General features: G+C 44.5%; 1 protein-coding gene across 1 annotated transcript; it reads right to left on the bottom strand.

Moving 5' to 3' along the window:
- Positions 1-1,093: 1,093 nt before the first annotated feature.
- On the bottom strand, positions 1,094-12,318 carry SUMF2 (sulfatase modifying factor 2). Its single transcript, XM_003767937.4, has 9 exons — positions 12,135-12,318; positions 10,525-10,681; positions 7,778-7,892; positions 7,139-7,183; positions 6,306-6,456; positions 5,362-5,417; positions 5,035-5,119; positions 4,671-4,821; positions 1,094-3,563 (listed from the first exon to the last, which is right to left on the bottom strand). Exons 1-9 carry the CDS (start codon positions 12,208-12,210, stop codon positions 3,479-3,481), a joined length of 921 nt encoding a protein of 306 aa, XP_003767985.1. The 5' UTR covers positions 12,211-12,318; the 3' UTR covers positions 1,094-3,478.
- Positions 12,319-15,924: the final 3,606 nt, after the last annotated feature.

Below are 15,924 nucleotides of genomic sequence, written 5' to 3'. Positions count from 1 at the left end.
AGTAAAGAATGTCCCAAAGAATTAGAAGCAGTAGTATTAAAGAGTTGCAAGGGACCTCATTGGCCAGCTAGTCCCAACTCATACCTGAAACGGAATCTCCTCAACCACATACCAAAATAGTGATGTCAATGAAGTGAATCTTTGATCTTTCAAAATAGGCCATTCAGTAGCTCTCATAGTAAGGAATTTTATCAAGATTGCTACTCTCTGCAACTTTTGTTCAAGATACTTAGTTCTAAAGACCCCAGTCTCCAAGCAGAAAAGGAGAGTGCTGAAATAGACGATCTCATGGTGAGAATTCTGGGCCTAGCTGAATAGGGTAAAATGAAATAGAAATGTGGAATTCCATGCCAGAATCCCAAAAAACTTTACAGATTATGAGAATTGGGGCTAGGCAGTATTTAAATTTTAGTAGGCTGCATGGCATCAACGGGAAGACTTGGTCTTCAAAAAACCTGATTCATTTCTAAGCTATTCTGTATTAAGAATATGTGCAGGATTAGGTAGGCACATCTGTACTGTTCAGTTCTCCGGGTAAAATTCCATGTTCTACAAGAAACCTTTCCTGAAAAATCTTTGTAGCCAATTTCTGATAAGAGTTGAATAAAACATACAGTGAGATATCTAAACATTTAAATAATAATATTTATACAAACCCAAAAACCCAATAAATAAAGAATATGAATTGTTTTCAGAATTGTAAACTACCAATATATAAAAGATGCTCTAAATCACTATAAAGAAATACAAAGCAAAACAACCCTGAGGTTTTTCCTCACACTCAGTAAATTGGCATAGATGACCAAAGATAATCATCAGTGCTAACGGAATTGCACAAAGGGACTAATGTACTTAGTGACTCTATAGATAAGAATAATCATTTAGGAAAATAATTTAAAATTAGCAGATAAAGTAACTAATATGTCCATAGGCTGACCCAGAGATTCCATTGCTAGGTTTTATACCCATATTGATAAGAAAAAATGTCCATGTACACTGAAATATAGAGAGCAGGACTTTTGGTGATAGCAAAGAATTGGAAACAAAGCAGATTCCCATTGATTGAGGAGTGATTAAAAAATTATAATACATGAAAGCAGAATATTACTTGTATTATAAGAAAGTGTAAGTGATAATACAAACAAGGAAAAATCAACTTGGAATGATGCAGAGCCAAGCAAAATAGCCAGGAAAGTGAAGCACCTTGAGATCATGCCATGGGGAAAGAGGGACAAGAGAGATGTCTTCACATGTTTAGAGGGCTGTTCTGTTGGAATACTGGGCCCTAGAGTACTTACAAAGATGCAAATTTAAGCTTTTGCTGAAAGAAACTTAGCCAATTGGAGAAGTTTCCGAGTGAAATTGACTGTACCCATTTGTGACAGCATGTCACCAGAGATCTCCAGGTGAAGGCTGGGTTGGCTTTCACTGTTGGTCAGGGATGTTGCCAGGGTACAGATATGTTGCCATGATCAGCAACAGGCTCGACTAGAAAAGGGAATTCTGGGAGATTTAAGTTTGGGGATAAATTAGCTGGATGAACATGAACATATTTCTCCTAACATGTAAACCAATGATGATACTTAATGCTCCAATCTCCAACCACAGTAAAGGAGTCAGTGATTTTGGTGAAACTGGAAACTCTGAAGGAAAATCCTTCTACCTACCAATGCAGGTCACTAGCTTCTCTGAGTTCATTGCCCAGAGTAGTTGTTCAAGGTCACACAGCCAAAACACAGCAGAGGCAAGCTCTAAGGCACGGTGCCTCTTAAAATGTAAGCTCATGACATTATTGGCGCACAAGGGACATAGTTTTAAGCACTACAAAGAGCCCTCGAGGTCACTGACTCTTCTTAAGCCCAGAGAGTTTAAGGCCTTGCCTTAAGCCTTAAGCTGGGGTTACCCAGCTAGTTAGTGGGAAAGTTGTGACTAAAACCCAGCCTCTGCCTCTCAGTGCACAGCTCTGTGTAAAGGTGGGGGAGAGGGCCAGCCCTAGGATATGCTCTGCTCCTGATTGCAGTGAGAAGATTCACAAGTACTGATCCATGAAGGCTGTGTCCCTTTGGCCTGTGCCAGTTCTTCAATGTATTTACTGTCACTGGACAAAGAAAAAGGAATCTCAGACTCCAGTGAGTTGTTCTGAGGACCCATGGTCCTGGTCCCAGCTGTGCAAGGCTGGAGCCGTTTGATTCTAGCAGTCGCCCTCTGAGCAGCGGTTTCTGAGGCAAATCTCGGTGACTGCATTAAGCTGCAGTCTAAGGACATGCCTAGAGGAAAGGATTTGTACTGACTTAAGGCTGCCTCCCTGGGTGCCCTCTTACTGGGTTTTCCAGGGAAGAGGCAGGGTGTCCCCCTCTGCTAATTAGGAACCCAACCTGAAATCTGGGAGGGTGAACATGGGGAAGCATGGACTCTGCTTCCTGCCCTGGTGTCACTGCATATCTGGGCATTCCTAATCCCTGCCTACCTACAGTCTCTCCAGTAACAGTCTTTTGGGCACTTCTCTTGTTAACTACCTACAGTCTCTTGGTAACTTCTGCCTAGTAGAGGAAGCTACTCGGTACTGAATGAAAAAAGGATTAGTTCTGTCTGCTGGCTTTGGGGTGGTCACTTTCCCTGAGCTCCAGTTTCCCCACTTGTCAAATGAGGGGCTTATATAAGACCATCGATAACCAAATTGGATTCCACAGAAGGGGAAAGAAAAGGAATGGGCAAATACTGCCTACTGTATGTTAAGGACTTTTGACTGGATCCTCACAACCACCTTGGGAAGTAGGTTCTAAAACTAGAAATGACACAATACTATTAGACATTTCATTAGGAATAAAGCTATTCTTCCCTCTTAAAATATGCTAATACTGCTCTATAATATTGGTGTAAATGATGAAATGTCTAAAATACAATAATTTTTGACATGGAAAAACTAAATTTCATTCCAAGATTTTCCCTTTCCCCTCCCTTAATTTTCAGAGAATATTTCATAATCTCATATCCTTCAACCCCTACCCTCTGGAGAACTACTTTAGAGTTCCAACAAATACATATCAAGACCCAAATCTGTATTATATAGCTAAATTAGGTTGAGAACTTCTGTACTCCATGGTATTAAAGATCCAATCCATTTTCAACAATCCACAAATCTTAGCTATAAGCTTTCTTTTTCCATTTAATGTGCAGGAACATGTGTTTGTCATCCTTAAACTACAGTTAATACTGAGGATTTTGGTTCCCTGAGTTGGGGGTGGGCCTAGTCTTGTAGGTCCTGGTCATTTTTAGCATTAGAATGCTCAGCACAGTGGGACTCAGTGGGGACTGGGAAGTGGGGATTGAGACAGGCAGAATGACTGATGTGGTCAGGGTATAGTTTGGAGTCACTCCAGCTGTTCCTTCATCTAGGCCCGATGTTGTGTTGATAAGGCATTGGCTGGCCAGGGGGCAGGGTCACAGGGGATTGTTTCCCTTGTCTCTTGATCTCTGGTCATAGTTCCCCAAGAGGCCGGCCTGGGCTAGCTGCACAACGGAATCCCAGATTGTCTGAGGCAGAGTCTGGAGTGTTGCCCATCCTGCCATCAGAGCAGAAAGAAAATAGTCAAGGATCAAGATTTGAGATAGCACTTCCCCCCCTCACCTGAAGAGTAAGAGCCTGCTCTGAGAAACTCATTCAGTTCACTGAAGCTTAGAGTCTTCAAAAAATCCATACTTCTTGATTTGTTCTAGGAATTCTGGCAAGTCCTTTGTCCTCCTGGAGTTTCATTTTCCCCCGATTGTACCAGGTAACATCTCAGGGACTATCCACCCACAGCTTGTCCTGGGAACAATGCTGTAAGGCATGTGTTCATCCCATTGGATGGATGATCCCTTCACTGAGGATAGTTCTGCCCCTTTCTGGGGACCTCCCACTAGTCTGTCCACCTTCCCAGGACTACACAGTACATTTACTCAATAGTAAATGCCTCACTACTGGGAGGGTAAAAGTGTGAAGTCTTAGACGTGTATTAAGAGAGCACTGACCATGTGACTTTGGACAAGTCATGCCAGGTCAGAAGACCTAGGAGCCACTTGTGCTGCTCACTGTTTTTCTGTCCTTGGGATCCCCTTGGTTTCCTGGGGTCTCAATCTCCTTATCTGTAAAATGAGATTGGACTAGATGATCCCTAAGATCATATAAATTACATTAACTTCCCTGGGTTTCAGTTTCTTCATCTATAAAGTGAGGGGGTCAAACCAGCTACTACCTCTAAATTTAGTGATATGATCACTGACTAAACCCCTACTCAGCCACTTTGGACAAGAGTGAACTGGGGGGGAGGAGAGGGGGGAAATCAGAAGGCAGAATAACATGAACATGGGACCTGAAGGCCCTGCATTCTAAGCTTCCTGACTTTCTGGAAACTTGGTGCGCACTAGACCGACCCAGGAAACTAGCGTAAGGAGGTACCAGCTTTGCTTGTTCCCCTTCTGGATCATGATTCTAGGAAAGATCTTAATGGTCATCATCCAGCACAGGTCTCTCATTTTGCAGATGAGAAAAACCAAGATCCAGAAAGGTATGGCTAATCCAAGGTTAATACTCGAGTTCTTTGTCTCCAAGTTCAGCACCCTTTCCCTTACTACTGCTACAATAAACTCCAGGCCCTTCTCTTCCTCTGGAATAGGAGTCACGTTCTTACCTGGTGGTGACTCGGGCTCGGTGGTTGGCTGAGCCTTCTGCTGTGTCAATCCAGGATGCTCCCCTCAGAACTTTCTTGTCTTGGCCGGGTATGGGAGGTTCATATGTGGATGCTGTCCACTCCCACACGTTGCCCATGAGATCATAGAGTCCTGATGAATGGTGGCAGACCCGGCTCAGCAGTCAAGACTGCATCTATCAGCCCAACACCACCCCTCATTCCCCTCTCCAGGGAAGTTTTGAGGATTTTCTCTTCCTAGAATAATTTGGGACTCCCAGGGTTGGGCCATATAGGAATAAGCCCCACATGGGGAAAAAAGCTTGAGAATCTGTGGTACTATGTGCTTTGTGCTAATTGGCTTTACCATAGTTGTTTTGGGGAGGGAAAGCATCTACGGGCGAGGCTCCATGGAAACCATCCTCAGCTGTATCAGCCTGGGGAAACTTGCCCTGGGAAGAAAGAAGTCAGGATCAGAGCTTTTCCATGAGTGCGCAGGCAGGCCAGGGCCAGGCCGTCCACCATTCCCTGGGAGAAAGGCTAAGTTTGGGTTTCAGACCTAGGAGCTCCCACCTCAGTACGCGGCTGGCACCACCTGATGTTCTGGGAGTATGCCAGAATGAAAAGGGAGATGGGAGGCCTTCCTAGCCCCAGAAGCCTCTGCCGCAGGAGAGGCAGTTATGGTGAGTCTTACCTGCCACAGGTTGGTGCGGTTCAGCTGGAACTGGTTCCCCCAGGGATACACTCGACCTGCCGAAAAGTGAAAAGAGATGAGGAAAAGGGACAAAAGAAAAAATCAGCAGAGTAAGAAGTTCAAGAGGAAGAAAATGGTAAAAGGGAGAAAGAAAACAGGGAAAAGAAAGTAAATGTGAGAGGGAGAGTTGAAGGGGAAGTAATGAGTGAGTAGGGAAGGAGGCTGGGGAGCAGAGGGGGAAGGAAGAACAGAAGGTAAAAGGAAGGAGAGGGAGAAGTAGAAAAAAAGGAAAGGGTCAGGAGAAAGAGAGGGATGGAGAGGATGTTATCTGTCCTGGTTCTTTATTCAATTCAACAGGATATAGATTGTGGAGGGCCTTACCTGCCAGGCTAAGAAGTACAGATTGATTTTTTTTTTTCTGAAAGCAATGGGGTGCCAGCGAAGGTGTCTGAGTAGGGCAGTGATATGGTCAGATTGGTATGATTTTGCCAGATGTGTAAGGGATAGTTTGGAGAGAGAAAGAGCAATTACCCAGACAATTCCCAATTACTCCTCTGGGAAAGGAGGTCAGACTTCCAAAATGGGACCTTATGGGGCAGAAATTAGAAGGGAACTAAGAAGCCAAACTTGCCTGTCTCCAGCTCAGAAGTCAAGCAAGCTCATCTACTTCCAGAATGGGACCACACAGGTACAAAAGCCAGAAAGAGGGTGAGGCCGTGTGAGGGGAGAGAAGAGGATGAATCTAAGAGAACCCACAAGATTCTGCCTATCAAACTCTACACACCAGCCCCCTAAGCATATGCCTTTGGAAGGCTGGACTTCTTGGGGAGACAAAGCATCCATGGGTGCAGCTCAGATGCCCTTGCCCAATGTCACACAGCTACTCTGGCCCAAACCCAGGACTCTTGCTCCCCATCCCTTCATGTGGAGAAAGAATGACATACCCTTCAGCCCTCCCCGGGCAGCAAACTCCCACTCCTCTTCGGTAGGCAGTCGCTTGCCTCGCCAGGCACAGAAAGCTCGGGCATCGTTCCAGCTCACGTGCAGCACAGGGAAGTCTAAGCGCTCTCGGATGCCAGAGCCTGGACCTGCAGGCTGATTGGGCAGGAAGGGGGAGGGGAGACACCTGGAGATGTATTTAGGCCAGGCTTTCACCATTTCACAGAACAGAAGAGAAAAAGTATTGAGGGATAGGGGAGCAACAGAAAGGAGATAACAAAAACCCATTTCCATAGCCTTTTCAGGCTTCCTGAGTGCTTCTGGCACAGCCATCCTATTCTCAGGTCATGGGAGTATTGTTCCTCCCATCTTGCAGGTGAGGAAAACAGGGAGACAAGGAAGGGTCACAGCTTCGGAGCTTCCAGACTTTGAGGTGCAATATGCACATGACACCCAGAAAAGGACAGAACCTTCCCAACAGTCATACAGGCAGGAAGCGACATAGTTGGGTTTCAAATCAGGATACCAGCAGACTAGGATAAGAAAGAATAATGCCTGTTTGGCTACTTAGTCCCAGAATAACAGGATTTAGAGCTGGAAAGGACCCTAACGATTCTCGTCTCATGAAAGAAGAAACTGGGGACTAAAAAAGTATCTTGCCTCAGGCCACATTTCTAATCAACAGCTAGGATTCAAACCCAATTCCTTTGGCTCACATACTTCACCTGAATTATTCTGTCATCCACACTGGTTATTGCTTCTGGGAAAGGAGGCCAGCCTCCAAAATGGGACCACACAGGGCAGAAATTAGGGAGAAGGGAACTCAGGCCAAGCTCACCTGCCTCCAGAATGCCTTCTCCACTGGGAGCCACCAGGGTGCAGACTGCAAACAGACAAAAGGACCAACTGAGTCGTAGCTCTTGAGCTGAGCTGTCCTGCTCCCCCATGTTGGCCTGCCACCTCTCATCCCCGCCCCTGAACTTATCCAGGGGCAGAAGCCATGGGGACTCAAACAGGAGGGTGCAAATAGTGCATTCTCCTTCCTGAAGGTCTTGCTGCTCCTTCTCTGCACCTGGATAGGCTCCCCTCAAGACAAGCTTGTCCTGACAGGGTGCTCTAGACCAGATGACCTTTTTCGTTTTCATATCCCATCGAGTTCTTTGCTTTTCATCACTTTATTTTCTTCCAAGTTGAAAAAATGGGAATGGGCTCAGGTAGCTCTTGTGATCTGTGTGCTCTTTCTCTCTAACCCTTGATTTCCCATGATGTGATGCACATGTTAGGAGCAGGAGAGACTTTAGGAATCATTTGAAGGAAGAGTTTAGGCCTCAGTCTCAACTGTGCCTGATTCTAAGACCTGATTCTTTATGATGGGCCACCCCTGCCTCCGTGGTCCTCCCTAGCTCTTGCCCTGCTCATTGTGCCCTCCCCCATTTCCCACCTACTCACCCACCACACCACCACTGACCCCTCTTACCTCCAGCTTCTGGGTCACTTTCTTTTTCAGCTCATCAGATACTAAGTCTTCAAAGACAAAACTCCACCCAAATGATTCAGCTTCCGTCTGGTACTTCTTCTGCCTGACAAATTCCCTGGGAGGAGAAATGTTGCCTGGCCCGTCATTCAGGTTGAGGAATTCATTTGTTCAACAAACATTTCCCGAGTGCCTCCTAAATGGAAGGTACTGCGCTGAATCCACTGTGAGGATCCAGAGAGGACTAAGACAGGTCCTGCCCTCAAGCATCTTACACTCTGGTTTGGGAAATGAGAGATGTGCATCAATAATTATAACAATGTAGAAGGTCATGGGAGCAAAAGAGATGCATGAATCACTAGAGCAATCAGAAGACTCTATACATTTATTGAACTGGATTTGTTTGTTTTTTGGAGGCAGCTAGATGTTTCATTGGATAAGAATGCTGGGCCTGGAGTCAGGAAAACCTGAGTTCAAATCTGGCCTTAGATACTAGTTGTGTGACCCTAGACTCTTGTTTTCCTCTGGAGAAAAAATGACACAATTGCTACAGTATTTTTGTTCAAAAAAACAAACAAACAAAAAAGCCATTGACAACAAATGGTATTAGTGCATTGTGGTCCTTGAGGTCACAAAGAATTGGACATGATTGAACACAACAACAAAGGTTTTTTTGAGAAGAGAGTATCTGATAATTTTTTCGTGTGTGTGTGTGTATACATTCAAAATCATACTTGTTGATCTATTGTAACCTATTTAACATGTATAGGACTGCTTGCATATCTTGGGGAGAGGGTGGAGGGAGGGAGGGGAAAAATCGGAACAGAAGTGAGTGCAAGGGATAATGTTGTAAAAAATTACCCAGGCATGGGCTCTGTCAATAAAAAGTTATTAAAAAAAAAAAAAAAGTCCCAAAAGGGGTCACAAAGAGTCAGACACAACTGAAAACAAATAACAAAGGAAATAAAAAGCGATTTTATGAAATAATTCACACTATGATGTGAATGGCAATGCTCAATTTGGGGAAAATAGAAAAACCAGCCAGGGTACACTATAATGAATATATTAATTATGAAATTCTAAAATTGCTTAATTATTTTTTTTAAATTTAATAGCCTTTTATTTACAGGATATATACATGGGTAACTTTACAGCATTAACAATTGCCAAACCTCTTGTTCCAATAAAATTGCTTAATATTTTTATAAATTATAATTAGAACTGGTTTTGGCCATTGCTGATTATTAGGCACTATTAGATCAGAGTCTAGTTAACTTTGTGTGGTATTTATTTCATTTAATATTTTATTTTCTCCAAAATTACATGTTAAATAATTATAATATTCATTTAAAAAAAAAATCATACTTGTTGAGAGTGGGGTGCAAAAAAAGGGGATTAGGAAAAACTCCATGAAAGAGGCAACAGTTGAGCTGCTTCTCAGAGACTGAATGGCAGGTCATTAAAATAACACTGATGAAGAGAACTGCTAGAACTATCGACTCAATTTCCAATTGAGTCATTTGATAGCTGTTTTTGGCCTTGGCAAGTTTCTTTCCCTATTTAAGCTAAAAATGGGAAATGGGAATAATAATACAAATAGGACAAAAGGAAAGGATTTTGTAAACCTTTAGACACTATATGTGTGTAGAGGGTATTAACTGAGATGGTAAAGTATGAGGACATTTTTATTTTTATTTTTAAACATTAAATATGTTGATTATTTGGATCCCTGATATGACCTTTTTCCTTCTCCCTAGAGATTCTGTGAAATCTGGATAAGCTTCTGATAGAGCCAAAGCCCATCAACCCCTCAGTCCAGATGTTAGTCTCCCTAGATATTCCTTCTCATTCTTTCTGACTTCTGGGTTGACAGGGATTTTCTGGTTGGCAGACGTTTGCCCAGGTCCCTCAGGGATGTGCTCATGTTAAGTATACCAGCCAATCAGTCAGGATACTTGACTTTTTTCCTATGAATTCTCTATGTGAGCTCCGGCAAGTTCAAAGGGACCTTTGGTCCCTGGGACATTTGATATGCTGTTTCAGAATTTCTACCCCGAGTTAAGCTGTGTTGATTGGTGAATGAGTAAAAGTTCATGTAGCCCATTCTACCCACAAGGCACCAAACCAAACAGGGCTTTCCATCCCACCTAGCTATCCATCTAGGACACCTTGCCATTTATTCTGTTGGTCCATGCACATCACATCTCCTGCTCTCAGTTACTGAATTGGTATTGCCATTGCTTCCCAAAATGATTGTCCTATGGTTCTACTTACTAAACCTAACATCCCCCAGACCAAAACTTCCTTTCCTGGCTACCACTTCCCTCTATATATTGTCTCCCCAATTAGAATGTAAACTGTAAGATGATAACATTATTTCACTTTTGAGTTTTTTTCCAGCACTTAGCACAGCAGACACAATAAATTTTTTTTCTATTCATGCATTCATTCAAGTCCCTTAAATTTCCCAACTTCCTTATCCAAATCCTAAAAATTTTTAATTGATAGTTATTAATGATAATGGTCTATAATTCTCTTTTTTTACTTTATCCATCCCTGGTTCACATATTTGTCTTACAAAAGGAGGGAAACAAGTTTCCTTATGCTGTTATGAAAATAAAGGTGAAATGAAATGATAAATGTGAAAGTGCTTTATAAAAACCTTTCAGTGTTCTTTGCCATAGATATGTGGATTAAGAAAGAAGAGGATTAATGAGAAAGTACTTTGACCATAAGAGTGGATGCCATACCTGAAATCTCTGTTGGTGACAGGGTATTTGTCAATGGCAAAGGACTTTACTGTTACTTCCCGAGTAGGCCCTTCCCCGTCTTTGCCATCTGGGGAATTTGTCCCCATCCGGAATGTCCCACCTGGTAGCTGGACCATGCTGTCATCTTGCCCACTGCCTGCAAGATGAAAGACAGAACTAACCTGGGCTATGACACAATAAACATAATGCAAGGGGAAATTCATTTATCCATTCATACACATTAATTCAATGTCTACAGCAGGGGTCCTCAAACTTTTTAAATAGGGGGCCAGTTCATTGTCCCTCAGACTGTTGGGGGCCGGACTATAGTAAAAACAAAAACTTTGTTTTGTGGGCCTTTAAATAAAAACACTTCATAGCCCTGGGTGAGGGGGATAACTGTCCTCAGCTGCTGCATCTGGCCGGTGAGCTACCGGTAGTGTGAGGACCCCTGGAGCCTACAGTATGCTTGAGGACTGTGCTAGGTACTAGTGGAGGCACAAAGTTTAATTCCATCTGTCTCTATTTAAAAAAAAAAAAAAAAAAAAGTTTATTAGCATTTTTTTTTATTCAAAGTTTCAAATTCTCTCCCTCTATCCCCTCTGACGCCTCCTGAGCAGATAAAAGCAACAAGATAACCATTATATAAAGTTGTCCATGTTGGGGTCACAAAGAAAAACAACTGAACAATATGACAGAATTTATTGCAAAGGACAGTTCTATAGGGGAAGGAGTCATGGGAGATTGACAGTAATATAAAAAATTATCAATAAAATATTTTACTTAGGAAAAAAACCGTTTAGGTGAGACAGGGTATCAGGGAACTCGCTACCCAAGAGGCAAAGCACAGATCACATGTACAGGATCACCGCATGTTTCAAAAAAAAAAAAAAAATTGTTATTTGAGGCTGGGGGGAAATAAAGGCGAGAGGGAGAAATTTAGATCAGAGGGCCCTTCAACTGCCCCTTAAAGCATGCAAAGAGGTCCAGAGAAAGGATGAGGGATGTCCTAAGCCTGGGTAGGCAAAGGCTCAGTCTCCGGGCCGCAAAGGGAGCGATCTGGGGACGTGGAGAAGCCAGTTCCTCCGACGCGGAGGTATTCCAGAACGGGCTCGGGGGAGGATCTCTAAAGCCAAGGAGTTTGGATATAACTAGTCTCATGTTCCACTCTGCTTCTCTTTATCCTCACAAGCCCCTGGCAGCTCGGCGCTATTAGAATCCCCACTTTTCAGACGCGGAAACCGAGACGTTACTCGGCCGGCGTCACCTAGCTGGCTAAGTGGGCCTGAGGTCCTATACGAGCCGAGCTCTTTACACTGAGTTCAGGACATCCGTTTTCGGAGCCTGCAGGGGCGCGTTTCCAGCCCAGCTCCGTGGCTAAGTGGCTGCACCCTTCCGGGCCTCCGTTTCCCGCTCTGTAAAAGCGGAGAGCTGCACCTGAAAGCCTCCAGGGTCCCTGCCAGCTCCGAGTCAAGGCTTCCCGCGGTTTAAGGATCAGGTGGGGGGGGAGGGGAAGGAGGGACCGGGCGCCCAGGCTGGGGAGGGGGGAGGGGCGGCTTAGGTCCGCAGGCCTCTCTTGCACGGGCGCGCGCCCGCCCGTCGGCACTGACCTGGCTCTGGCCACAGGCCCAGGAACACGAGTCCCAGGGACGGCAGCAGGAGGAGGGCCGCGAGCGCGGAGCCCATGGCCGCGCCGACCGGGAAGGGCCGGAGCACCGGCAGCTACGCAGTTCCGGCCCGGCCCCCGCTGAGCCGAGCCGCGGAGGGCGGGGTCTCAGAGCCTGGGAAGCGGGGACGCCCGGGGCTGCCAGAGCGCGCGCGCGCGTGCCCGCCCAGACCCAGCGTTACCTCATCGCCCTCCCCGGACGCACGCGCCCTCGCGTGCTCCTGGTGCCCCGGCGGCGTGACTTCTGTGCCGCGTCGGTAGTGAGCAGAGGCGGGGGGAGGGGCGGGGGGAGGGGCGGGGGGAGGGTTGGGGGGTGCGCCACCGAATACGCGCGCGCGCGCACGCACACGCGCCTGCGCGTGGTCAGACCCGGCCGAGGGTCGGAGGCAGGCGCGCCGCCTGAGCCGCGCGCCTGCGGAAGCTAAAAAGCAGCGGAGCTCATCCCCCAGACGCGCGGGTCTCACTAGGAGAACGTCAGTGAGGGGCTCAGAGTGACATCGGGAACGTATCAAAGCGAGGACTCGAACCCCGCTTTTCTCTGTGCAGCCGACCAGTTCCCGCGCTTTTTGTCCCGGTTCCGACCCCGCTGACGAGCCGGCGCCCCTCGGCGCGAGGGATCCTGGATCGGAGGAGGAGGAGCGCTGGGCTGGATTTTAGGCCATTTCCCGGCTCCGCGCTTTTCTTCTCCGTAAAAAACAGATTCCCAACTTGGTTTTGTGAATTGAGTCAGCTGTGAGGTTTCCTGCCAAGTTGGCCAGGATGATAAAGCATAGAGCGAGCGGTTCCGGAGGAGCTGTAGGAAGAAGGCAGGCACGCTGATGCGCCGCTTGTGCCGCGTTCTTCTACACCCTCTCTGTCTGCGGAGGTAGCGCGCGCGCGCACACGTATAATTTTTTTAATTGCTTACATGTACGGGGAGAAGTTTTCCCGCCACCTATGTGTTTTGTTTTTTATATCCTTGTTAACTTTTTAATTACACATTGCTTTACGAGTCAGTGCGTGCAAATACGATTTTAAAATATCGTCGATCAGAGCTGCAAACAAAATGTCATGGAAAGATCAAGGTGAGATGTGAGAGGCAGGCTGCTAGCAATGAGATCTGTGAACTCTCAGATGTACATAATAGCACCGCAATCCTATCCCACACACAACCCTAAACTTGATAGTAACCCTAATCTCATAATCCTGACCTCAAATCTAATGCAGGCTCTACTGCGAACTCTGATCTCGAACTCGGTCCCCGACTCTAACACGGAACTGTAATCCCATCCAAAACCCCAAGGTGGATGAGGAATGGGGAGGGAAGAGATCGTGCGTGTGTCATCTTATTGCATCTTCACAACAATCTTCTCAAGTAGATGCTGTTAAATAACTGTATGGACATGTATACGTATATTGTGTTTAATTTAGACTCTGACATATTTAACATGTACTGGGGGAGGGGGTGGGGGGAAGGAGGGGGGAAATTGGAACAAAAGGTTTTGCGACTGTCAATGCTGAAAAATTACCCATGCATATATCTTGTAAATAAAAAGTTATAACAAAAATAAATAAATAAATAAAACAACTAACATTAAAAAAAAATAAAGTAGATGCTATTACCATTCTCATTTTACAGAGGAGGAAACTAAGGATGATTGAAATTACATTATGTGACCTGCCTACCTGACAGTGTGGGAGATGAAAAATGAAACACGAACTGCAAGTTGTAGCTTCTGTAGGCTTGGAGAAATTTAGTCTCCCTTTCCTTTTCTGTAAAATAGGTCATATACCCGTTTGAAGTCGGTCTGGTTTTTCAGGTTCAGAATTGGAATGGAAGGAGATGCTCCTGGACTGTATAACATTTATTAAATGTTTTTCTTAGTGTGAGGGATGTAGAAGATCCTTACCCAAAATGACTACTCAGAGATTACTCAGTAGAAGGCAGAAAAGTTGTTTATTGAAAACCTCCGGAGGATGAGCCGTCCCATCGCGAGATAAGAAAGAGAAAGCTCGCGGTAGGAGGGCTAAAGAAATAGTAAAGATACATAGCTTTTATACAAGAAATTACATCACAAGTAAGAGAGCATTGAGAAGGGGAGGGGGAGGCATCTAAATGGTTGTTGCTATTTGGGGAGATTGGAATGGAAGGTCTCTGTTTCCCCAAAATCTCCTGATTTCAAGGAAACAGAAAGTCAGGCCTTCAGACTTAATCAAGCAGACAGTGGTCCAGCTAATAGACTAAATATCGATAAATGTCAAATACCAATAAATGTCATCAGCTCAAGTTAAGTAAATGTGTTTCTAGCTGGCCAAGGCTCAAGTAGATATGTGCCTGCACATATTATACAGGTCATAGGGGAAACACAGAAATAATAAAATACAGAAAAAGAATTCATACATTCCTGTAAGTTCTTCACCTTATCTCTCTCTATTCCATACATTAGTCATGACAGAGAAAGAATACTTAGTAAGGACACAGCATTGATTCAGTTGACCTCAGATTGCTTGCCTCTGTGTTGCCCATGGAGGGGGTTGGGAGAGAGAAAGAGGGAGAAACAGAGGGAGGGACAAAGGAGAGAAAGAGAGAGAGACAGAGAGGTAGAAGTTCCTCTCCCCTAACTTCTACCCCCTAAGCTCACTTTTATATTTAGGCCACAAAAAAGCAATATCAAGATCAAGCAGGAGGCTTAATACTGAGTCACTGAAATCTTCAAGACAGTTTCAATAACTTTTAAAGAAAAAGTAGTCTAGCTTAGAGGGTAGGTTTTGCTCATGTCCACATTTCCAGGATAACCTTAATTAGATTCTCAACACTAACTCTAAACCAGAACAGTGTTGATAACACCAAACTCGGCCCCAATTCCAATCTCCTAATTTCTTCTATAAAATAAGGGATATAAACAAGATGATTTGTCCTTCCAAATTTTATGAGTTTGGCTGAATAAGTTATAGTATATGAATGGAATGGAATATTATTGTTCTATAAGAAATAATGAGCAGAACCAAAAGAATATTGTACACAGTAACGGGAAGATTATGTGATAATCAGCTATGATAAACTTAACTCTTCTCAGCAAGAGTGATGATCCAAGGCAATTCCAATAGAACTTGTGATGGAAAATGTTATCCACATACAGAGAGAGAATTATGGGAGACTGAATGTGGATTGAAGCTTAGCATTTACAATTTTTTGTCTGTTTTTTCTTAATTTTTTTTCCTTTTAGTCTGATTTTTTCTTGCACAACTTGACAAATATGGAAATATGTTTAAAAGGAGTGCATATTTTTAACCTCTATCAGATTGCTTTTTTGGGGAGGAGGGAGAAGGAGAGAGAAAAATTTGAAACACTGGGTTTTGCAGAAGTGAATGTTGAAAATTAGTATTTTGAAAAATAAAATGCTATTTTAAAAAACTCCCTGCCCAAAATCCCTGACCTAGAGAAAGAGTAAAGGGGTGAAAAGAGGTGCCACGTTAGAATCTTGGGCTATACCCACACTTTGACCTTCTGGCAAAGACAATGATCCATCAAAGGGAAGGGGGCAGCTGGATGACACAGTGAATAGAGTGCTGGACCTGGAGTCAGAAAAACTCATCTCCCTGAGTTCCAATCCAGCCTCAGACACTTACTAGCTGTGTGACCCAGGGCAAGTTACTTAATCCTGTTTGCCTCAATTTCCTCATCTGTAAAATGATCTGGAGAAGCAAATGGCAAAGCACTCGAGTGCCTTTACCAAGAAAATCCCAAATGGGGT

Source organism: Sarcophilus harrisii, chromosome 4, assembly GCF_902635505.1.
Source record: "Sarcophilus harrisii chromosome 4, mSarHar1.11, whole genome shotgun sequence".
Taxonomy (NCBI): Eukaryota; Metazoa; Chordata; class Mammalia; order Dasyuromorphia; family Dasyuridae; genus Sarcophilus; species Sarcophilus harrisii.
The sequence above is the reverse complement of the archived record's forward strand: the minus strand, read 5'-3'. Positions and strand labels throughout refer to the sequence as shown.

What these genes read in the sequence shown, in the direction of transcription:
- SUMF2 (XM_003767937.4), bottom strand. Translation starts at nt 12,210, where the DNA reads ATGGGCTCCGCGCTCGCGGCCCTCCTCCTGCTGCCGTCCCTGGGACTC. An exon ending in ACCGCACCAACCTGTGGCAG is followed by an intron (nt 5,120 to 5,361) that starts GTAAGACTCACC and finishes CTTTCTTCCCAG; the next exon opens with GGCAAGTTTCCCCAGGCTGA. An exon ending in CGAGCCCGAGTCACCACCAG is followed by an intron (nt 3,564 to 4,670) that starts GTAAGAACGTGA and finishes CTCTGATGGCAG; the next exon opens with GATGGGCAACACTCCAGACT.